Below are 25,408 nucleotides of genomic sequence, written 5' to 3'. Positions count from 1 at the left end.
GTGGTAAGAATTACAATTGCTTACTCTCACATTACTATTATACCTTGGAAGCTTTCTCTGCTTTGAGCCTGCGTACCACTTCCCCTTGTTGAGCTACATTATCATAAAGTGCTTTCCCATCCACTAAGCTACAGGTTGCCTTGTTACTGCAGCATACAGAAGATGGAAGTGCAGAAGATATACAAGGAGGAGCTGAAGGTGGATTTCCAGGCTTGTACTCTTGACCTGTCTTTTGTTTATATTCTGCTTTTAGGCTTAAAAGAATTTTCACAGCCTCATCTATTTTTTCCTGAAGCAAGAAAGAAAAAACAGCAGTTGCAGATAAAGGTAGAAATAACAGAGATGTAACACAATAGCTGAGATAACACAATCTTTACCAGAATGGCACTAACACAGCTGTTGTAATAAAACTTCTAGAGCTATCTTGTTAGTATCAGTTGCCATTATTGAGTTTTGGGGTAAAACTTTTTAGGCAGAACACCTACAAGTTGTACATCAAAGGACTGAATCAGGCAGTATATGTAGGGGCTGATTTCTGTGCCCTTGAAAGCCTCCCATTTAGGTGGCTTAGACCCCTCCAGTTACAGCAGTCCATGAGTTGTACACTGGAGAACGGCAGCAAATACTCAGACTGAATAAAGAATGGTTCTTTGGTCACAATCAAATAAGTCCCTAATTTATTATCATCATTCTGGCTTCGAGTTACAGTCTTTTTCAAGTTACTGCCTCTCTTCTTCACTTATCATGTATCACTAAAAAAAGAAGTTACTTATTTTCCATGCACTATCACAGAACTCATGCAGTCAGCCATATCATCAGCTCGGGAGAACTTGGGAAAGCACTTCATAGAACTTGTTTATATTTTGCTCCTGGAGTTTCACAAAACTTGCAATTAGGTTTTAGTCTAAACTGAAGATACTGTTGCACTCAGAAGTATCCACAGCTAGTACACCTTTGAGGCTTTCTCCGATTTCAGCCTGCGGACCACTTCGCCTTGTTCAGCTACTTTGTCGTACAGAGACTTGCTGTCTACTGGACATGGGGACGGAAGAGTAGAAACAGGAGAAGACTGAGGAGGGACAAAGACCACAGGTGGGCTTCCAGGCTTGTACTCCTGGCCTGTCTGCTGTTTATATGCTGCCTTTAGGGATAAAAGGACTTCCACAGCAGCACCTATCTCATCCTGAAAGAGAAAGGAAGGGGCAGAAAGAGGGAGGAAGAAAGATATAGAGACATAAGACTCTCAAGTGTACCATAAAAACTTTCATGAAAAGACATGCAGCTTATGCACACCTATTCCATTTTCTTAACTATTTAGTAGAGTTGTTCAGAGAAGTTTTCCCTACTACTTTCCTATTTTAATAAAGTAATTCCAACTATGTAATATACAGCCTTCACTGTCCTAAGTAAAATTATAACAATAAATTAGTTTAGATCTTCCCATTTATTTAGATTTTATGGTGTCACCAAGACACTACTATTAACATTATTCAACCACCAGGCACAGTGTGTTATTTTCTACCTTTTCTTGTTCTGCATTAGAAAGAATAGAAAGAATACAACTAATAGTAGCTGTATTTTCTATGCTCCATTCCAGAGGGGAAGATGTCTCAAAAATATCTGTAGTATTTGGACCTTTCTTTTCCTTTCTGATTTTGGGGCTTTGGTTTTTTAAGGTCCAAATAGCAACAAGTCAATCCTGAGTTAAATAAACAAATAAATGTTGCAGGGCATTTTAACTCCAAGGACCAGATCTGGATACTTAATCAACTCATGCTGTGGGATGAATCCTGTCCACATTTCAGAACAGCAGTCTAAGAAATAGGGGAACTCACGTGTATCTTTATGAATATTAACACAAACTGTCATACACATCTAACTGAAGAAGTAAGTATTGGAAAACACAAGTCTTGATAGAACAGAGCCCAGTCCAAACAATGATCACTATGAAAACCTGGATCCACAAGCACCCGTTCACTTCCACAAACAGAGAACAATGGGCTATGGAAACCCAGACCAAAAAAAATCAGCCACCTTAGATGCTTTCTCAGCTTTCAGTTTTCGGACCACTTCTCCTTGTGCTGCTACTTTATCATACAGAGCTTTACTGTCCAGGGTACCAGAGGTCTCAAGCTTTGACGACTGTGCAGGTATGGACACTGGAGGATTTCCAGGCTTATACTCCTGGCCTGTCTTTTCTTTGTATTCTGCTTTCAAGGCCAGCAATTGTTTCACAGCTTTATCAATATCTTCCTTTGCTGCCTTCTTAGCTTTCAAGTCACGAACTATATCACCCTGAGCAGACACCCTGTTGTAAATGATCAGGTGACCTTCAGATACACTACAGGTTGGAGTAGAGGTGTGACCAACAAGTGGAGTAGATTTTCCTTTTATAGCTGAACTAGCCTTGAAAAAAAAAAAAAGAAAAAGAAAGCCAAGTATTCAGCATGATAATCTGGTACAGAAATAGATGTACAGTAATACATTTTATGGCACTTTTCTAAACCACAAGTTTACCTCTTTCTTTGCAGTTTCAGCTTTGGCCTTCTCTTTTGACCCAGATGTTGGCATTTCCTTAGTGTGTCCATCAGGGATGTAAATCAAAATGCACGGAGCATCCTTACAGCTGTAAGGACTATAAAAGGATTTATAGAAAACACAACAATAAAGGAAATATAAGGTACACATTAACCTTTATTGAAACAAATGTTCTACTCTTCCTAGAAGATCCTCACGCACAACTTTAAGTTTACCTTTGTACACAACTGTAGTTACCCGAAGTTACATAAATGAGGATCTGCACTGATTCCTCTTATGTACCATTTTATTTTATAATATTAATATATATCCTTATGTTATTACCTGCAGTGTAGATGTTTGATAGCTTGCTAAAGAAGTGTACAATACTATGTGCATGCTCTAATTGGGAAAATGCCTGTTTTGTTCTGTAGCACTGTTCCTTAATTCTTGTACTTCAAATCTCACAAGGAAGTCAAAGTTAGGTGGGGTGCACCAAAAGTGCCATGTACTTGGCTTAAAGACAGTTTGAAAAGGCAGGAACATACAAGCCAAAAGCCTGTCCACAGAAATACTCCACAGAAAGGTCATGGCGAAGGAGAAAATATTTGCAGACAACATTACTCTTGCCAATGTGTGTGTGAAAACCCTAAAACACAGCAAGCTAAAGCAAATTCTATGATGTCTGTTTAGGCCATTCTTAGGTAGCTTACCTCACTGGCTCATAGGGCTGATCACAAATAAAGAATCCTCTCCTCTGAAGTTGGATGATGTCTCCTTTTTTTAAGTCTCTAAGGCAAGGATCACCCAACATCAGTTCTTCTTGCTGTAAGTGTTAAAAGAAATCAGTCCATGTCTAACAGAGCACAAAAAACAGTAGAACGGTAGAAGGATAGTAGTGATTTTCTCATTTTGGAAGTGCTGAAATGTTAGTTAACTCCAAGGGCAGCTGAACAAGTACTAGCAAGAAAAAGCCACATCATAAGAATGTATCAAGACAAAAACTCAAACTATTGGTCCCAGAGGTGTGAAAGTCAGGTAACACTTGAGAAAATGCGAGTCAAATTTTAATTTTGAAATTATGAGAGGTTAAACGGAAACTTGATACACCAGCACATGATTTACTTGCTTGACAAATTAATCCAACTAGAAACACTGAACGTTTAAAAAAAACCCAAAAAACCACCAAACACTAAGCTTTGTGGAATTAAAGCGGACAGAAAGATAACTTACCTTGCTATTTCGGTTGATATATTGCTTGAAGTCTTCATCCTTGCCTAAAACTGGCTTAGTGATCAGATGCTCATAATTAACACAGACAGTTGGGATGAGGGGTGCACGTGGAGTTTCTGCTAACCAAGTGATCTTAGTTGTTTTTTTGAAGTCCTTATTATCCAAATTCAACTTGGCATTGATGGACACAATTTTTCCACTTGAATTTCTACAGGAAAACAGAAATAAGAGGAAAGCCTAAATGATCAGTTCTGATTCAATGCTACAGATTTCAGTGAATAGATTCACTGAAAAACAAGGTTCAGAGTTCATTTTTGAAGTGAGATGTTGAAAATTAAAGAGTGTATTCACTCCTGAAGTTTTCCTTTAGTTTTGTTTTCTTAAATATCAATATAGAGTGAAAAGCACAGGAAAAAATCTTTACATATTTAATGTTCAACATCCCAACTCACCCCACTCTGCCACTGTCTCAACCATTTCAAGGATGCTGTGATGACATTAACGTCTCCTTCAGCACCTCAACAGTTCTGCAACTGACACTGACAGGTTTAGTTCCTTAGTATGCAAAAGCAGGATTTGTTACAGGGTAAAAGTTGTTAAAATTCCAGATTTTTTTTTCTATCTGAAAAAACTGTTTCACGGTGGAAATATTACCACGGAAATGAGAGGGACATGCAGTATCAGGGCTGACTGGTGATTTCAGACTTGAATCTGCAGTAAAATACACTCTATGCTAAAATGCAGTTTTGTAGCATATTTCAAAGCAGAGATCTATATACAGAATCATGAGATGGACATATATGAGCAACCATTAATATTTTATTGTTATAAGCTTCCTATTAAAAGAAAAATCAACAAAAAGCTGTAAATAAAAATTTAAGTTCATCTCCCACTAATCAGGTTACCTGTTTAATTTGGTGATGATAATATTGCCCCAATTTATGAATGTAACAACCTCTCCCTCTGTCAGGGTCTCTGCATCTGCTCCCTCGATCAGGACTCTGGAGCTGTACCACACAGGTTTCAACCCAACATCGGCATTCTGTGAATGATGATTTCATTTCAAAGGATAGATTGTTATTATATAAGCTGACTAAAGCTAATGCAATGCTAGAACACTATTTTATTTATGACAGGAGACAGATGAAGATAGAAGATGGACAATAAAAGTAATGCAGAGCTACAGCATTCTTCCACAACTCTCTAGTTTCTTGTTCACAGGTGTTGCATGCATTCCTCTGACAGTACACTAGAAAAAATCCTATCTTCTATCAAATACTAGCTCCAGCACCACTGATAGCATATCCCTTTTCCATAAGGTCTATACATCTTTAAGATCTCACAGGTAAAAACAAAGGTTTTCTCATGCTTCCATTTTGCTATGCAAATTCCCTTCAAAACTAATTTCATAACTCTCACTTTTGTTTTTTTATACAATTAATATGGAAATACATATGGAGCTTCTTCCAGCTTCTTCCATATATTTTTAAAGACAGAAACCAGAACTATATCACTTATAACATTAAAAAACATTCAGCTTTAAAGCATCTCAACAATCAAATAAACTTTTTTTTTTAAAGGCAGACAGCTGCGAGTTCAGACTTTGTCAGCTGGTCAAGAGTTTGCAATTTGTTTCTTCTGGTCAGTATTTATTTCATTATATACTGGAGGCAGCATTTATTATTAATATCAAAGTTTTAATAGGCTAGCTTGCATCTGACCAAACTTCAGACTTTTTGACCCTTGAAGAGTCACTCAAGGGTCAACTCCAGGTGCAGTTCTCACTTGCACCTGCTCAAAACCTGTTTCCTTGTTATCAGCCATGGGGAAGAGGGGAAACTAGATGTCCGACCCCAGTTACAAGAAATGGCTACAGGAACACTTGGAGCAACAAAATCAAAACAAAGAAACGAAGGAAAGCCTCAGCAATATTCACTTGTTTCTCTGTGTAAGTGTATGTAAGTGTATATATAACTAAGAGATGCTTTCAGTGAAGTACAATTTGAGATGCTACACTCAAAGGAAAGCATCTTTGCTAATTGTAGTGCAAAAAACAATTGTATCTGTAACATACTCCCCTTCTTATGGAATATTATTCTGTTCACTGGATACTAAGAGTAACAAATTTGCAAGTTCTTAGCCTTTGATAATAACTATTTGCTATACAAATGTAAAAGTCTTATTAAAACAATACCCAGAGACAGTAGAATTAACAGGTCAATATATCACTTTTCCACATAAGTCTAATTTTATGAATTATTTAAAAAACATCTCTTGCATTCCTCACTGTTATGGATAAGCAGTGTCTACTGTAGTATATCCATAAAGCTTGACTAAGATTTTATATTTAAACTTCTCTGTGAAAAATAGTATCAAACAATAAAAAGTCTGAGCAGCACTTCAGACTTGTAACGTCTCAACTCTTCTGAAAACTCCCAGAGAAGCCTTTCAATGCACCTTTTGTGTGCATTCTCCATATTTACAAAAGCAGCTTCCTACATGCTCTTAAAAGAACAAACACGTTTATTTGTTGCCCAGTTTTTGACAATTCTGAGGAAAAAAAAGAACACCTTGGTTTTATCTCATGCTGTCTGAATAAGGTAAAAGCAGGACTCTCCTTGCTGACTGCTCCAAGCCAAGGTACTTTCCAAACTTACTGATCTGCAATACCAGAATATTAAGAAGTAAAGCAAGAACCTTTGGATGTTTAGCCACTTCTTTCATCTCCTCTTGAGCTTCAGGAATATTTACTGGGACCACTGCATCTTTCAGTAAAGCAGTGTACCGAGGTGCTACTGGGTCTATAACCTACAGAAAACGAATGAGGTGGATCATGAATATGTGACAGTGACAGAGAAATAAGATGCTGTACAAAACAATAACCACAAAAAAGGAATATTAACTGGTATTCTTTATGTTACTGCATTTTTTTAAAGTTTGCTTTAATATCACTTTCATCCAAAGCTATAGAATAGTGAGAAAACAGTGGTAATACTTCACAGTTTCCAATCTTTACTAAAATACTCTGAGTAAAAACTATGAATTGGGTACTGCTGACACCTGAAGTAACCAAAACTATGACCCACTGCCTCATAGGGAAGACATCAAAGTATGCTTTGATATAGTTTTACTACACACATAGGCTATTACATCTGGAACACTTTCTCTCTAGGTAGCTGAATTTAAAGCAGTAATTTATCAGTGGAGTTTGTTCTTTTTTCCAGCAGCATCAGACCTGATCCCATACTTATTTTCCAGGCCAGTACTCCAGCAGAATCTGGGACAGACTTGGCTATAGAGGAAGCACCAATTAAGTCTGCAATTTTAATACAGACACATTAGATACTATAATAAGGCAACACCGTAACATTGACTTCATTAGGATTTCTAAAACATGAGATTGGCAAGAAAAAGGTGCCACTAAGATGTCTTCCTGGATTTTTACTGCCTTTTATCAAACTCAGCTGCTGTAGTTTTTCACAGCACTCTTCATACCTGAAATATTGGTTTGCCAGTATTGGCTCAGAAGCACTTATATAGCCAATTCAAGTAAAACAGTCATCTAAGGTCAAAAGCAGTATCAGAGATCTTCCAGTTTACCTGGAAACTAATACAAAGGAAAACACCTGCTTTTATTAATATGAAGTGATTTTTTTTTCCCCTTAGTTTATTCCTGCTCAAGTGAAAAACTACAGTTATATATTTTTCTATATTTTTGAAAATATATTTAGCATCTAATTACTTGACATTAGCAAGTAAGGTGATATGATGATACACTTTTAAGAAGTCACATATTTGTAAATTAGTTGTCACTGAAGTCAGACTCCTAAATGTTTGATGCACACTTTAAAAAAAGATTTGTGTATGTATTTCAAAATGTAGGTGTATTATGTGATTTTAATATCATAATTTTGATAATTAAACGACTGAATTTTATAGTGTTATTACCAGGTTCTTTATTTTACTTATTAAAACTCACAATCCTTCCTCAGATGACTAATGCTAAAAAGGCAGCAGGATCACATATAAAATATGAGCTCTCACACTGATGAAGTCTTTGAGCTCAGCAACCAATAACCTGTAAGCAACTAATTGTTTTTGTTCATATTGCAGATTGCACAAATACATGTAAATTAAATTGGTTAATAAGTTATGGTGCTGTCCAAGGGGCTGAGTCAGAGGTCTAAGAAACTCAGTTTAAAAGCCAAATAAAAAAAAAAAAAGAGCCCTGAAAGTTCTTTGTGGGTTTTTCCCCTCAAATCAGTCGTTAGTCATAAATGTATTTATGCAGCAACAGAAAGAACCAATTCATAAACCTATGTGTATGTAGCAGATAAAATGCAAAATATATGAAGAAATACAAGACACATGCCAGACAAGCAAAAACTATTAAATGAACGGATTTGGTTACTATCTAAGCAAAACCAAGCAGGAATCCCAGTGCAAAATAACAGGTGTTTCCACAATCACACAAAATATGCAATCCGCATTGAAACAATTCGCCTTATTATAGTGTCCAAGCATCCGCTGCCAAAAAGCGACTAATCATGTCAAGATGCAATATTCCTGATTTGACATCCAGTCAGAAACTTCAGCAGTGCTGGCTTTATCTCCACAGGCAGGATATGCAGCGCGTTAGTCCTTTTGCCACAGAAAGGAAACGCGGCCAACGTGGATCGATTCGATTAAGATTTGTGTTCACGTTAACCAAATAAGTCAAACCAGAAATGGGCAATTCCAATTAAAACTTAGGAATAATGCATTTTCAGTGGGTTTGTAGAGCTCCTGTTATACAAGCAAACGTGACTGTGCTATGAAGCTGCAAAATGATAGCTTATGCTATGTATGCTTACAGCACTGTAAGCTATATGCTAAGGTAAAAAGCATTAAGTAATACCTTCTTACAGATAGCTCGCAGCTTGAAAGCAGAAAAATGAAATGCAGGTTTCATATCAGATTTACAGCAAATATCATTATCTTTTCCTGTACTAAGGCAAGTAAGTATTGGCATAGGACAATCAATAGGATTAGTGCTTCTTCAGGTTAGAAAGGGGTGGGGACATTCCATTTTCCTGAAAGTGTGCCAAATGATGCAACAGACTGCAACTGCTATTTGTTGTGATAAGCACTCCAATGAACGCCAGATTCTCTACATATCCCAGAAAGAGGATATCGGGAGTAGCATCAAATTCAAGTAAGCACATACCTTTTTATTAAAGGACCAAATTTTATCCCACTCCATATTCACAACAGATCGAGAGGAGCCCTGGGGAAAAAACCAAACCAACGCATTAATATAAATATTCTAGCTCTTAGATTCATTTAAAACAAAGTCCTTTAAACTACAAACCCTCTAGGATTTGCTTTAATCAAAACAGTTTAGAAAGGTATCTTAAGCTGCCAAATAATCACTTTTTGAAGTAAGAAACCTCCAAGTCCATTTTGCCATTGTTGAAGCAGTACACATAAAAGGAGTAAACCTTCAAAAAAAGAAACATCCCAGTGACAAGCTTCACAAAAGCTTGTCCTTATCAAGGGAGATTCAAAGAATCAGAAGAGAACACCCACCTGAGCAGCAATAAACTGTTTTAGCCCTTCAACTGTCATGCCTCTTCTTAAGACACCACGTACAGTGGGAAATCTTGGGTCATCCCTAGTAGAAAAATGTTGCATTAGTGTCACATGCTAAATTCTACCTACTACTTACACTGATAAAAAAACTTAAATAATACTGCCATGCACAAAAGGTGCAGCTTCAGTGTATTTTTCTCAGTGAACTAAGAGTTAGATGAGAAGATCTAACTGAAAAGACTGAGCTCTTATCCATACAAAATGTACCGGGGCAGGTTTTCTTCTACTTCACCTCAGGAAGGGAAGCCATCCGTCAGTGAAGTGGCTCCTTTCCTATATCTGGGAAATCTTAAGTCTCTCAAAAATGGGCAAGGCAAAAGTTATATCCCTGTCCCATTACTTCTTTTCCAATGGCAACTGAATAATGGAACCTGAAACAACAGGGCTTGATTCTTTCTTGCTCAAGAGAAACCAGAAACAGGTGAGTGACCATGACAATGTTATCTCTTGATAACATGACAGAATTCTATGATTTTTTTTTTTCTCTAATGCAAGAAATAAATAAAAATACCTAATCTGAAATGTAACACATGAGTTGGTGGGAAAACAAATCAAACCTTGCTGAGGACCTAAAAAAGGGAAGCTTAGTGAAGGAAAGGTCATTGTAAGACCAGCTATACCTCTAGGAAAAAAGAAAATGCAGGGGGGGAAAAGGATAAATTTGGCTTCAGCAGAGGGGCTCCATACTTAAGCTAGGAATCTATGCTTCCAACACAATTGACAAATAAAACCAACCAAAAAAAAGAGCACACTTGGCACATGTGAGCATGACAACCAGGTAGCCTAGGAAATTGTGTAAAATGATACTCTCATGGGCTGAGCACAGAATCATCTAACACCAGCTCGGGAAAAGCACTACCAGCAGCTGGCCAACTTTGAAGAAATCCATGGATAATGCTGAGTCCTGTACTACAAGATGACTTCAGATGGCGTGGTCCCACAGCTAGCTCATTGTGGGAACGGACAAAGGAACCCCTCTGGACTCTGAACTACTTGCAGAAGCGTAAACTCACAGTTCATCCTTTCTAGGTAAATCCTGAGGCTACCAGGCCACCAAGCACTATCTGCATAAACAAAGTAACATGAAAAAATTAACAGAAAGAAGGAGGGGGAGGGCAGGTGGGAGGGAAGTAGGATGGATTTGACGAGATGGATAGGACCAGAAGTTCTTCAATCCAGGCCTTCTTCTGACATTACTTAGGAATGGATCCAATGACTCAGAGTGGAAAACGTGTAAGTGGCACCGGCAGCAAAAGCCAGAGTCCAAAAATAAGCTACCTCATGTTTATTACAGGACATGAATATGTATGCACACAGTTACTGCAGAGTAGAAAACAGAAACACTGTTCATGCAGAAGCCACTGTAATTAATCCGTGTTCTTAAATATTGTTTAAATATTCACTCATGCTGCCCAAAAGCGAAAATGCATGTGTCAGTCACAAGTACCTTAGGGAATAATGTTGAACTAGAGACATGTAACATACCATCCATCCACAAGCCCTTCGTTGACAAACCACGTAAGCTTTCTCTTAGAGAGCACAGTGTTGTTGAGGTTTAGCCTGCTATACTCCCATATATATGGTTTCCTTATGCCCAGTGCCTCGATGATCCAGTAGAATTGTTCATCTCTGTCATGGTATTCAGTTGTTCTCAATGCATGTGTGACACCTTCAATGCTATCAACAATAGGGCAGGCAAAGTCATATGTGGGATAAACTCTGAGAAAAAAAGACCTTTAATTAGCAGGGCAGAAGAACAAAACACTTTCCTCCCATGTAAACATTTAAACTAAGCATAATTTATATTCATGTATTACAAATATTTACAAACATATGATCCCGAAAACTTTCAAATCAAGACTAAAATAACACATACACAATGAATTTTCCACAAAAAAATTCAAAGGGTATTTTTAACACAAAGAAAGCCTTAAAGAAATTACCTGATCACAGCCTTAATATTCAAGCCTAAAAAAACCAACCCTACACTGCTACTGTTCTTTTCAAACACAAAAGATGCTGACTTATAGGGTTTTTTCCTTAAATATCAAAAGGAATCATTAATAGATCAAATAATGAGCAAAGCTTTCATGCTTAAAAACAAACCCCTACCCACAAACAGTTTTACTATTATAAGCACATTAAATCAGTGTTTCCAAAAATGGAGTTGTATAGCTGGAAACAGAGGTTTCAAACAGGTGCTGAACCATATCCTTGACCAATTTAGTAGGCTGATTTCAATGCACAATGTAGCAAATATTCATTCTGCACAGAGACAGCAGTGAAAGTGGAAGCAGCCACCCAGTTAAGTAGATCAAGGATGTTTTGCAGCAACATAAAATCGTAGCAATGTAAAATTGCCATAATTCTGGTTAAGCTCTGAGAGCCAGAGCAAACAGCTTTGTTGTCCAAGACACGGCCATCATACTTTGACTCAAAGTTCTCCACTGCCTACATTTTACGGTATTTATCGACCAAAACTGAAATAATATTCACTGCTGACAATGACGGTCAACTCACAGGCTTTAAAAGTCATTTGCAGAAGTTTCAGAAAGTCAGGAGACTCCTTACATATTCGGATGGAAAAATGCTAGCAGGTTCCAAGTATTAAAAGAAGCTTACTAAGGAAAGGAAAATGCCCTGAAAAGAGCAAAAGTTACTAGCTACACAAGGAGGAAGTGACATACTTGTAGGTACTTCCAGTACGAGGGTGAGGCTGGTTTTTACAACGATAAAGAGTTGGATCCCTCATACATCCATTATTACTACTCATATCTATTTTTGCTCGTAGACAACAAGTTTGTCCGTATTCTGTTCCCTTTTTCATTTCTTCCCACATTTGTAGGTTTTTATTAACACCTAAGAACAACAAAAAGAAAGCAGAGAACCACATTTTATTACTGCAGTAACAAAGAATCAACGTCACCCCCCTCTTTAGATACTGGAATTCATCTTCGTGCACTTCACATGTTGAATTTTTTAAGTGGTAATAAATAGTGATGAACTCATACATATGCAAGTCTGCTGAACCTGTCTAAATATACGCTTATTCCAGCCTTGCAGAACAAAGAACTAAATGCTTACAAGTTCCTGTAAGGACCTTAAACCTATGTAATTAGTCGTCATATTCATATTTGTTAATAAAAATCAAGTTTTGATGCCAAATCAAAAAGACAACAAGGCAAGACTGACGCTTAAAATATCTTACAGTTATTTCTGTGTTTAGATTCTATTCTCTGCTCACGCTCTGCTTTCATTTGTTCTGCAGGAGTATCATCCACATATGCCTTCCCTTCTTGAATAAGCTTCTCAGCATATTTCATTATTGTTTCAAAGTGGTCTGAGGTATATGTAAATTGATCTGGTTTGATGTGCAGCATTGCAACGTCTTCAAGAATAACCTGCAAAGTGTGAAATTGTACACTGTAACATTCGGGAAAGCAAGTTTTCTTAAATCTTTATTCTCTTCATGTCAGATGTGATGCTTCTAATGCTCCACTGCCTAGGAAGGATAAGCCATAAGAATAAGCATGAAAGAAAAGAGAGTCACGCACTTATCATTCATTCACAGCCTATAATTACATGAGATCAGACTTAAAGGAGGAGGTAGGACAAGAAAAGGAGATGAAAGCTGAAGCAAATTAGTTATTACACACTAAGGAGTGACTATGCGATGAAAACAACAGTGTACTGCAAGAGTTGCACATCTACATACTGTAAAATAAACATTTGAGAAAGGGAAGAAATATCTTAGCTATCAGTAAAAGGCCTTTAAGCTTCTTAAGGTAAAGTTGACAACAATGTCTTCCAAGCATAAGACTTAAATGTAATACTGATACCGTAAAACGGTATTGTTGCAAAAGAAGTGTGCAACAGTAGATCTGCATGCCATTTACCCCTGAATTAGCTGCACAGGGAATGGATTTCTCTGCTGTCTTATCATACCTTCTCAAAGTCTTCTTTCTCTTTTTCTGGATTTGTGTCATCAAATCTCATAATAAGTTTTCCTTTAAAATTAACCTGGTAGTGCTGATTTAGCAGGGCAGCTTTGGCATGACCAATATGCAGATATCTAAAAAGGAAATAAAAAATAAATGTACACACTCGCTCTCCTTCAGCTAGATTTCTTTTTTTTTGTGAGAGAATGAGAAAGAATGGAAAGCGATACTTAAGTGTAACAGAAAAAGCCAACCTAGGATATTTGTTGAAATACTACACATTTATGAAAGCATATTATGTTTCTTCTACCATTAACTTAGTAGTTAAGTGTTAAAACTATCTAAATCCGTAAATTAGAGTGTCACTATGGATATAAAGACTGGACTGCAATTATCTCAAATTTTACAGACTAACTTAAACCAACTGCTGATGATACCCAGTCGCAGCTACCAGATAATCTGAACCTACCCAATTTCAGAAGAATGGAATTTTCTGAAATGGTGGTTGCAGTGTATTTTTAACACAAGCTATAAAGGTACTGACATTTTCAACTAAATATAAATCCTCAAATCCACAAAATGAAAATCACTTTCCAAAAAAAAAAAAAATTAATGTGTTCCTGAAGAACAGTGTTTTAAATAAAACACCAGAATTAAGACACTGAAAACTACTAAAGTAAGTTGAGAACAGTATTTTCTACACATACACGTAAATAATACATAATTTATAATATTTGAGTAACACTTTATACTGGACTAATAGAGTAAGATACACAAGTACAGAAGTCACATGATGCTGAACAGCCAGTTTAATGAAGGAATGTAATCATGGAAATTTTACAGGTCATCAGGCAATTCCAAAAAGAAACGGGAAATAAAACACTGGTTGAAAAATGAATTTATTATATTGGCTCATCACATTTCCTCTATGTGATCTTTAAGGGGTTTGTGCTTTGGTATTCCACACAGTCTAGACCCCTGGGCCTCTACCTGGTGTCAAGGTTCCCCAAGGAAGGCCATCCCACACATCTTTCCCTTCTCAAATCTAAGCTTCCTCGAAAAGCACAGAGTCCTTTGACCCAACTCACAAAGCCTGTATGTCCACATCACAGCTCCTGGCAGTGCACACAGCACCATCATCCATGGAAATGTCATCCTCCTGCTTCTCCTCATCCCACTGCTGTGCAGAACCACGTTACCTGCTGGCAACTAATCTTCCTATTCCAAGTTCAGGCAACAGTGCAATGAAGTATAGAGGAGAAGTGAACACAAAGCTCTAATGCAGACAAAGCTTTAAACACCCATTTGGCTTGACAACCTTGTCTGATAGGCTGATTAACCTCCTCACCAAAGCACACTTTTTTTTTTTTAAGACAAAACACAAATAGAACCATCTCAAAGCATTCATGTTTCTTACCCACTTGCTTCAGGAGGGAACCTTACAATGACCTTTCCCATCTCTGCACCAGGAAGTTCAACAAACTTCCCAACATCCGCTTTCTTTTCTTTTTCTGTTGCCTTAAAAAGAGATATAATTACAGATTGCATTAGCTATATAATCAGATAAAAAACTCTAGATAATAGCTTCTGTATCAAGGTCTTCTTTCAAACCAGACAAGAAAAAGCTGCCATACTGGACCCCAAATTCATCTCTTCACAACTTTGACATTACTCATAGCACACCAAAACCAGATCAATTCTGGAGTTTTAAGTTATTCTGTCTTCCGGTCTGATCCAGGACTGAAAAATCCCACCAAGTTGCCTAATTTATTCCATAAAAGAAAATAGTTGCAATCCAAGTTTTTATATCTCAGTGTTCTTAACCTGAACATGATCAACAATTTCAATCAACCGAAGAGTGCAATCTTTGCAGGTCAATCAGGACCTCAAACGCTCTTTGGAAAAAGGAAACAATACATCTAAAGAGCAGTGCTGATTAAAAGAAGAGGCGCCAAATTTTCATGATTCCACTTAAGCACTGGAGTACACCATTCATCCCTTTCTAAATTTGAAAGCGACAGCTTTAGCTGTAAACAAGAGCTTACAAAAGTTTAGTTTACCGCACAACTGGTTCCTTTTAATTTTTAATTCTCTAACTTAAAATAACAAAATAAAGTTTTCTTGCGGTATATCCACAAAAATAAAGCTACTCTCTCCAGAGGATGTCAGTAAACCTTACCATTTTAACCTTTGGTGTAGCAGCAGCCCACTTGGCTCCTACTGACCGAAAAGCATGCTGTACCTCGAGAAAGCTGAACCATCGCTTTGCATGCACGGGAGCTTTGTTTTGCTGCAATTGCTCTTGCCATACATTATTATCTGTTAGAAAAAAAAATAAAAATTTCAAACTACTAAATTATAAAAATAAAATTATTACCAATAGCAGCTTTTTAAGACTAAAAAAAAAATTATGATTTTAAATAATCTACTTACTCTCTCTTCTGAAGACATATTTAGTCAAAGGGACACAAGCCATTCTAAAGAAAATTAAATAAACAAAATCCCTCCAAACCCAAAACATACTTCATTCTTTCTTGGATTCATCAAGGCAAAAGGTGAGAGGGAATGGTGAATATACATTTTTCTTTGTATTATCCATCTCAAAATTAGTAACAACTTTATTTCAAGGCAGAAATACAGGATACCCCTCTATTGTGTCTACAGTTGATATTTTCTAAGTTTTATCATAAGTGAAGCTTGCATCAATACTCTCCTTTATTTTCGAGGGGCTGTATTCCCACAACCTAGTTTTCAAGGAACACAACTTCATTAGAAAGATTTAGATCAGGAAAAGGAGAGAAAAAAAGGACATTTCCTTCAGATTTCATTCCAGAGTAGCAATTTTGAAAAAATACCAAAAGCCGCTAGCTTTTAATCTTGGTTATGCACTTCACTTCCAACAGGAATTTGGTTATACTGCATGGTAGATTGTCACCTATCACCTTTAGACATAGAGCTAAGAGAATATAAAAACTAAACCCATAAAAAGAGGTCATCAAAGCTTCTTTTAACCTTCAAAGGCTATTTCACAGAGTAACATATACCTCTTCTAATAATTCAAAGTAGATCAAAGAAATTTCCTGTAGTAAGATAATATCATAGAAAGGTCCATGTATATAATTTTACATGGCACATTTTCATACTTAGGCAACAGGTAATAAAAGACACTCTTACAGTTAACACAAAAGAGGTTAAAAAAAAACCACCTAGGGATTACATCTCAAATTTCCAAATATAACAATAATTTAAAAAAAAAATCTAGGGTTTCTAAGTTATACTATTGCCATCACTAGTGATGCACAGGTGAAAGCAGTGGACATGATAGTATATAGTCTCTCATACAGCTAAGAGGTACTCCTAGCATCCATAAAAAAAGGAAATTTAGAGATTCCTGTTATACACTGATTACAAGCCAATGAAACAGAGGACATATACTGATACCTTTTAGTACAGCCCAGACACACAAGTCTGCAAGGCTCAGGGAGTTCCCGACCAAGTAGGTTCTTAGGGACAGACAGTGGTTGAGCTCTTGGACTGCTGAAAGAAACTGGCTGGCAGCAGATAACTTTGTGGCACTGAACTCCAGCCAATGGTCAATCTAGGTTGAAGGGACAAAAGATAGCTAAAGTTACTAAAGGAATGAGAATTAAGCTCATTAGACAACTGAAATAACATACAATCCATTTCATAGTTGAACAGAAAATATTAACAGGATCATTAGGATTAAATATATAATAATATTTAGATTTAGATAATGCATCATAATATATGTTGAAAGAATGCTTAAAATAAATTATACTGAAAAATTCATCCAGAATAATACTAAATGATTTAACTTAATTTCTTCCTCCAGCATGAATTCAAGCGGCTGAAAATACCAACTTTATTGAAGTTACTCCCATTGGTAAAATAATCAGCAGTTCTTAGGCACTTAATTATCACATAGAGCATATAATAATCATCCTTATCCTTTAACTATTCAAATACCATATTTGTGACTTATTTGATCTTCCTGGTACTGTTACTGGTTAAGTATACCACTTTCCCCTCAGTCCCTATCTTCTCTTCCTCATCTCCTTTCAGACTTGAAGCAATCGAATCCCTCCTCCAACAGGACCCACCCCTTTCTCCATGCAAAGCAGTCTTCATACATATCTTCATACATAAACAAACAAAAAAATTTTAAGAATTAGATTGGGTAATAGTGTAGCCCTCTCTATAAATTGCATCCCTCAACTCTGTAAGAGACTAAGCGTCTCTTCTAGTCCTCTGGCCCTATTTCATGTGGAAGTGTTCCGTAAACTGCAACGGGAAGCTTTCCAACATTCGAGGCAACGTGGCAGGCACAGATGTAATTACAACCACCACAGAATTCAGTTCAATCATTTGCAGTTATGCTCCAAAATATGTGCACCACAAATGCAGCTGTCACAGTACTTCTCAAAGCACAGCTTTTATTTTTGAAAGACAGGAAGCAAAAAGAACCATTTTATCAGCAACACCAATCTTTAAAGTGTGTTTGCCGAGGATTGGGCTTAAGTTAAAAACTAGGGGTTTGTACCTAAATAGCTACAAGATAAGGTACAACTTTGTAAATGCCTTAAAAGCAAAATACTAAGACAACACTTCCCTTGAGACCAGCTATAAGGGCTGAAGAGTGATTACCACTAGTTTCAAGTTGTTGTAGAAAAGACCTGAATCAAGTCCTTCAATTCCTTTCCCAGTTTCAGACACAATAAATTTCAATTTGTTAGTTTCATTTACCAACTTAAATTGGTTGATTATTCTGAGGTAGACTCAGGAGGAAACTGGATTCAGGGTTTTGTTCATCAAATACAGCAAAAAAGGACTTCAGCATTTCAATTTCACAAGGTGTTCCTTGGTGTTACACTGAACTGTTACAAGGTAGCAACTGATGGCAACAGAACTGACAAAAGTGAGGAAGGAAAATCACATCTATCACCTTCCAACTTGAATTATCTTATGTTAGTGAACTGCCAGCTTAGGAGTTGTTATTGCAGGGATGGGAAAGGGCAACCCTTTCAAAGCTCAGGATTTTTACTCTTCTTTGTAAGAAAGAGAAAGCTTAGCAAAACAAAACCCTCAGCAACCCACAGAGCTGGAACCTCATTCTGACAGTAAAATGCAGAACAACAGATACAAGTTCAAAAACAACTAACCCAAAAACAATTCCCCCCCGACTTTGAACGCAGGCCAAGAGAGAAAAAAGGTAAAGAAAAACCCAAGAGAGAGGGACATGATTCAAGGCCAAGCTGGATGGGGCTTTGAAAAACCTGGTCTAGTGGAAGGTGTCCCTGCCCACAGCAGGAGGTTGGAACTAGACAATATTTAAGGTCCCTTCCAGCTCAAACCATTCTATGATTCCTTCTCACCTCAGTGTGTTCCAACAGATTTGAGCCATACAACCCGGCAGATGCAGCAACTCTAGCCAGATACCGAGCTATTGAATTCACATCAGTAAATGAAACATGCCTAAAGAAAAGGAAGAGGCAAGATATAGGTTTATTAAATTACTACCTCCACTTCAACTTTAATTGTACACACATAGCTTAAACACGTGTAAAGCAAACACAAAATAACTTCTGGGTGAACCAACAGGTACCAGGCCACCAGCATAAAAAAAAAAAATAAAATTGAATAAACCTAGCAAAAGAATAAATAAGTCCTTGTTTTTCTATCACCAGATGGAACAGTAAGCTCCTAAACATAGACAGAAATAAAGAAAATAAAACTCTCTATTATTCTTTCAAATAACAAAACACTCGCTCCAAGTCCTGACAGCATAACCTGAGCAATGTATTTTCCAGAATATAAGGAGCTAATCAATATTTGTTTTCTTTTCATAGAAGAAGGGTGACTTTGAAGAGAATTCCTAGACAATTTACTGAAGAGTTCTGAAGTCTTCACCGTGGTTTTAAGGGCTAGATTCAGGGAAAGAAAAATCCTCTTAATTTTTTTACTCACTCAATTCATACCTCATTGAGACATCCCTTGATGAACAAGCTTGCCTGACTGTATTTCTTCTTTTTATCCTGTCTTCTCCATATAAAAGACTAAGTTTGAATTTGTTTTTCCTGTTCTCCTTATGAAAATTCTCAATAGATCTGGAGAAAAAAGGCTTTCCAAAGAGCGTACTTCTATGTTTTCATCTTCCTTTTCTACCTTACATACAGTATTAAAAAAAGCTGCATACTGTCAGAAATCTAGCTTCCAATTCATCTAAGATATATTTGTATTTACTAAAGAGCTTTGGAAGAAAGAGGCATTACAGCCATCAGTTCTCCAGATAACACTCATCTCCACAGTCTTGTGTAGGTGTAGATTGAAAAACAGAGCTCCAATTGCTTCTAAACCAGCATTGACATCAACAAAAGGAGTTCCTCTAAGTGTTCTTCTGAACATTTACTCAATTTAATGGATTGAATGCTACACTCCAACTTTTCCAACCAAGGTTACAACTCTGTTCTGTCATTGTTCTGCACTTCCTTTTATACCTACTGCATCCCTGCATCCTTTATAAAATCAAAAGAATTTTTGGTAGCCCTCAAACCTCACAAAAATCAATTAAAGTTCGCAAAATTATACAGAAGACTTCTTGATATATTAACAATTAGAATGAGTTCCATTTTTAGTACAGATGGATCAGTCAGTCTCATTAGGTTAACTGCATTAAAACCTAAGGAATATAGTCCATTGTGGAGAGGGATTTTTTGCCTTTTTTTTTCTTCTTCTAGCTTTTCAAGCATCCAGGATCCAGTACATAGAAGACTCATAAAACATAACCAAAAACAAAAGCCACAGTAGGGTGTTCAACTTACACAAAGTATGTCCTATTATAATTTGACACTGCTATCAGATTTTAATGAAGCTTTTTCAAACTGAGGAAAACAAAATATTTTCAGTACATTTGCACTTGAGAAGTCTGTGAAACGTATTCTTATGGTTTTCAGTAGTTCATACTAAAACAAAAACCCACGATTATCCAAGCAAAATTGAATAAGTGTATGAAATGGGACAATGTTACTCTGAGTAAAATCTTACTTGTTCTTCAAGTTTTTTATTTTCTTCAGGAAAAAAAACACTTCCCCCCAAACAGGGCTAATTGGCCTCTTTGGAAAAGTTATAAAAGGCTCTTTGCAGCTAGTTGCCTGCTAGCTCCAGGGCTAAGTAAGGAAGAATGAACATGGACAATGTAATGTTACAGGCAAAGAGTGTCTCTTCAAAGTGACACAAAATGCCACATAATTAAATACCAGGGCAGATATTCAAGAATTAAAAGAAAAGGTGGGAGAAGGGGAGGGAAAAAAAAAGGAAACACAAAACAAAGCACAAACAATTTCCAATTGTAATAAAACTTCATTGAATTAATTTGTAAAAAGCATTGCAGAATGGTTGGATTCATCTACTTACAAGTAATTGCTCCCAACACAAAACAGAAAAGCTGTACTGCAGTTTGTAATCTGACAAGAGGCAGGTACACTAAAACACTCAAAAAAGCCACCAGCTAGTGCAGACTGCTAAGTAGCTGAGTGGTTTGCTTAGGAGCTATTACTAGACAAAATTTTGAAGCTAAGGCTTCAAAAATGACCTTTAAAATAAAATTTATCATCTCAAAATATCATCAAAAGTTAACTTTTGATTTATCATTAAAAGTTAACTTTTCAGCTAATTACCTGACAGCTAAGTTTCAGTTAGTTAGCTGAAAAGCTTGTTACCAGATTTTAACTAAGTTTCAAAAATAGAACCTAGAAGAATCACAAATAAAATGTTCTTTTTTTTTATTTCAAGTCAAGTCATTAGAACTAATGTATTCCTGGAAAAGAAAAAAAAACAAAATCTGAAACATCCCAAGTGATTTTCAAGTCATGCCAAAACAAGATAGCTTCAGCAGAACTGATGCCATGAAATCCATTTACCAAAAGCATTAGTTGAGATATGAGTTCAGCTGATGCTTCCCACGTTAGAGATACACTTTTAACAGACTTTAAAATAGAGAATCAATTTTTAAAATTATTGTACAACCAAGCAAGAGAAAATTAATGCAATATTGAGGTTTGGAATAACTTTTTGAACATAATCCAACACCAGGGCTGAAAGGACACTAACAGACAAAAATTTCCATCTGATGGAACCATGACTCTAGACATTATCCTTGTGGGGCCAAAGTGCAGAAGAGCATTTGCTTTACATTTCTGACAAGTTCCATTACAGCCAAAAGAAGCATTTTTGCAATGCAGTAGGAAGAAAGCATTGTAATACAAAATTATTTAATAAAATATTATTTCAAAGCCAAGTGTATAAATTTATAATATTCCAAGATAATTCCCACATGTCAAAGGATTGTACACTATATATGCATATTTTTTGGTATATACATCCATACACTGCCTAAACTAAGTAAAATGAAACCAAAACCTGGCTAATGCTACTTATGGGGAAAACTTTCTCATGCAACTGAAAAATATCCAATTAACTCTCTGTTACGTAAGCTGTATCCCACATGTGCATGACACACACCAAAAATCATTAAAGCTGTACCAATTAAGTCCCAATACAACCTGTCACAGTTCTCTTGCTTTAATTCAAAAATCACGAATTCAATGCCATCACTAGGCACAGCAAAAGACAACATGTGATATCAGATTACAGTAAGAACTCATATCTGAGTTCAGGTCTAACATTTTAAACAGAAAAAAAATATTTGCAACCTGTAAAACAACCATGACTGAAGACTGTGACTCTTCCTGTGCTTCAGTTTTTTTGCACTGATGCACACAGTGAAAGCTCTTTCCCTAAGGTTAGAAGACAGTGGAAATGCTCAGCTGGTGTTAACATACGAGGATTGAGCCAGGAACTCCACAACACAACATGAAATATGTTGCTTTTATAGCCATTCTACAGACATGCAGGTATACCAGTTTATGGTGCACTGATGGCTTTAACAGGATCTTCTACTGAAATAGCTCACAAAATGAGAGTCTGTCAGCAAGTCTTTGAACAATAGATTTGCCCCCCCAATCTTTCAAAAACTAATCAATATTAAAAAACTACATTTATAATCACTAATTCCAAATTCATCATAGTGTTAGTATACTTTCAGTTACAACTGCAATGTTTATGGGTACAAATATGCTCCTTACTGTAGATACCAGAGGTCAGAGATTTCCACTGATATGTCAGTGGTACTTCAAGTAGCAGGATACCTCCTCTTGATATATCCAGATATCCTACCTGATGTGGAATCTAATGTGACAATGCAGCTTCCCAAAACTAACAGTTAGTCCTGTGTTTCTGATATGCATTTAAGCTTACTCAGACTGTAAAGACCATCTTCACGCCCTAAATCTGAAATTAATCATTCCAATAGCAGAGTATTTTTAGAAGGACAGACAATAGATTACTACAAAAATTTCCAATATCCTTTCTACAGGATGCAGATGGGATACAGTGGATAGCACAGCACAGTTAATTAGCACTTTTCTGAGATAACATCATGCCTTCACTTATATTTGCAGCAGTGAGCCTAAAATAATGTCATATAAACATTTTAAATCCAGTCCACCACACACACAGAAGTCCAAGAAATCTTGTATACCGATCTTACCTAATATAAAATGGCCTTGCTTTTGATAATCCATGGCACCACAAAAAGTCCTAAACAATAGTGACTGGTGTAGCATAAATGATTATAAGTAAGTGCTTGAAAATAAGAATACAAGAGCTTTTGCCATAAAGCTCTAGTTTAGAATACACTGTAAATGTTTTGCCCACGCTACAAAGAGACAACAGTAATGCAGTGATAAATAAAACTGTATTTTTTCTCTTCCACCTACTTCAAAAGGTTACTGTCAATGTTAAAACCATGTGACTTTTAAAACTGCTGACCCAAAGCTAGAAGGAGAGATGCAAAGTCACTTACTCGGACACACGGAGGATGGTTTCTTTGCCTTCTTCCACTGAAATTTCAACATCATTCTTCACATGCTCCACTGTCAGCAGAGCTCCTTTAAAAAGAACAAGAGAAAAAGATACTGAACTTCCTTCCAGGGAAGATACCTTTCACAGCAATACCCAAGCAGCTACATTTCTTCTCCAATAGGACCTGATGACTGAACTGACTCCTTCAGGTAAGACTGGCCAGGGGAAAAAAAATCAATGTTCAGTCTTATATGCAAGAGGCTTCTCCTTCTTGGCAAGCCTTACAGCTGACAATGTCCAGCACACAGTGATCTGCAGTGAGCTCAGCAAGTGTCAGCAGCAATACAATTTGCTTCCTAAGGGTATTGTAAAAATTACATATATTGTCCCCCAATATATGTAGAGATGCTAAACAAAATGCTTTTAATTATTGAACGGTATTACTAATGCACTCCATCCCAGCCCTGACACATGCAACAATGGAGATGAATTACTGAACATATCAGTACTTTCTGAAAGAGAATGAAACTATTTTTAACTTGAATTAAAGTTTATGAAAAGATTAGCCATTCAAAACTAATAAACTCTATCTATGTGAAAGTGCAGGAAGCTGACACAGGATTCTCAGAGTAAGCAGTTCAGCAGTGACAGTAAAAAATGGTCTCCAGAAAGAAAATAATTATCCAAGTTTTTAGGCTACATCACTGATTGGAAGACAGCTCTGCCCACATTCAAAGTGGCTTGATGCAAACCTGCTCTAATCTCTAGCACAACACAGCACAACACAGCAGCTCAAACAAAGCACTGAGCTAACTTGGCTGTATTTCTGGATTGGCTCTGGTCCAGATTCAGCCTGCTGAGCATAAGTAGAGGAGCTTGTGTTCTTCAACTTTGCTCAGAAGCACGTACAAAGACAGCAAGCGTAGGCAAATATTACTTAAATGAAACTAGATAAAGGACTATACTCTTGGTCTTGAAAAGCATCTAACCTGTTACAGCCTTCATGGTGTGCTGTTCACTTTATCTTCCCTAGAACAACGCATGAACTACCCAAGGCAGATGATACTGGAAGCTATTAATACACTGGCCTAAATACAAACCACTGGAGCTAGGAATTCCCTAGCTCTCACCTGTGCTCAGCTGAAAACCCTTCTTCTGGCATTAACAGTAAGTCAAGGTTCTTCTTCCCATCCCTCAGTTATCCATCTGTGAAATTCAGGATGACATCCCTTATGCAATACATTTGTAAGACATGTAAGTATTGTAATAACATGCACGGAAATGCTTTGAAAATGACAAGTATTACGTGCACCAAGCTATGTAATTAATACTAATGACATTAAAAGCTACTACACTTCTCCCAGAGCACAGCAGACATGAAGAATTGTATGAAGCAGGGATGAGTAGGATGAGCAAGACTGTCTTCTTGATACAAATGTTTACCCTAGTGTTTCATCTGTAACATTTAATATTTCTGACACAATCACGAAATCTCCTGAATTAAATCTCTAGTGCTACTCACCAGCTATCATAAGAAAAGAAGTCTCCAAAGCCCCTAAACCTGATGTTAATCATAACCCATATTGCATCATTTTCTGGCAAACCATTATAAACAAGTATCAGAAGAAATTTTATTTAAAAGTTGTATGTTATTGTACCTTAAATCAGTAGTCACGCAAGTTGTATTAAACTCTGGGATTAACGTTCCCAACTAGCATTTGGGAACGTGAAAAAGAAATCAATAAACTATGACGAAGAATGGGAAGAAAATTTATTTTGAATAGCTGTAACAAAATGGAGAAATGGTATGTAACACATATAAAATGCTGTTTCCAGATGGCTGAAAGTACAGTGAAGGAGGCTTTCATATATTTAAAGGCAAAATAACCTCGGAGGGCAGTGAGCGAGCAACTGAAAAAGCACGGATTTCACAGCGCAACTTTGAACCAGCTCCCCAGACAAGCCGAATTTTAGCAACAGATTAAAAACTGCAAATAAAAGATAGCAGCAACCAAGCAGAGCTCACAAGCACGCAGTCTGAACCAGGGCTGCCTTAAAATCCAGCCCCAACGCGCCAAGTCACTCGAGGGCTCTGTCCGTGACCGAGTTCTGGCAAGTGCCGGCCGCTGTCACCGCTGCCCGAGCGGACA

The 25,408-nt window shown here is 36.9% G+C and overlaps 2 protein-coding genes across 3 annotated transcripts in view; one reads left to right on the top strand and one right to left on the bottom strand.

Annotated features, from left to right (window-relative positions):
* LOC108496272 (acrosin-like) overlaps window positions 1–25,408 on the top strand; it is a 191,869-nt gene that overhangs the window by 68,950 nt on the left and 97,511 nt on the right. The window lies entirely within an intron of this gene.
* Window positions 1–25,408, bottom strand: part of EPRS (glutamyl-prolyl-tRNA synthetase) — a 39,601-nt gene that overhangs the window by 13,791 nt on the left and 402 nt on the right. Inside the window, exons 2-20 of one of the 2 annotated variants that reach the window (XM_017812812.1) lie at window positions 23,260–23,344; window positions 18,713–18,812; window positions 16,761–16,917; window positions 15,499–15,638; window positions 14,737–14,837; window positions 13,327–13,453; window positions 12,590–12,782; window positions 12,069–12,240; window positions 10,867–11,100; window positions 9,319–9,403; window positions 8,957–9,016; window positions 6,448–6,558; window positions 4,656–4,792; window positions 3,751–3,958; window positions 3,231–3,343; window positions 2,518–2,635; window positions 2,035–2,406; window positions 953–1,183; window positions 44–289 (exon numbers count right to left, since the gene is read on the bottom strand). In XM_017812812.1, coding sequence (XP_017668301.1) covers window positions 44–289; window positions 953–1,183; window positions 2,035–2,406; window positions 2,518–2,635; window positions 3,231–3,343; window positions 3,751–3,958; window positions 4,656–4,792; window positions 6,448–6,558; window positions 8,957–9,016; window positions 9,319–9,403; window positions 10,867–11,100; window positions 12,069–12,240; window positions 12,590–12,782; window positions 13,327–13,453; window positions 14,737–14,837; window positions 15,499–15,638; window positions 16,761–16,917; window positions 18,713–18,812; window positions 23,260–23,344 — 2,990 coding nt within the window. The remainder of the gene's footprint in view (window positions 1–43; window positions 290–952; window positions 1,184–2,034; window positions 2,407–2,517; window positions 2,636–3,230; window positions 3,344–3,750; window positions 3,959–4,655; window positions 4,793–6,447; window positions 6,559–8,956; window positions 9,017–9,318; window positions 9,404–10,866; window positions 11,101–12,068; window positions 12,241–12,589; window positions 12,783–13,326; window positions 13,454–14,736; window positions 14,838–15,498; window positions 15,639–16,760; window positions 16,918–18,712; window positions 18,813–23,259; window positions 23,345–25,408) is intronic. The other variant, XM_017812813.1, reaches the window with a different exon arrangement.

This window comes from Lepidothrix coronata, unplaced genomic scaffold, assembly GCF_001604755.1.
Source record: "Lepidothrix coronata isolate B3197 unplaced genomic scaffold, Lepidothrix_coronata-1.0 Scaffold38, whole genome shotgun sequence".
In the NCBI taxonomy this organism is placed as follows: Eukaryota; Metazoa; Chordata; class Aves; order Passeriformes; family Pipridae; genus Lepidothrix; species Lepidothrix coronata.
This window is presented reverse-complemented; position numbering and strand designations above follow the sequence as displayed.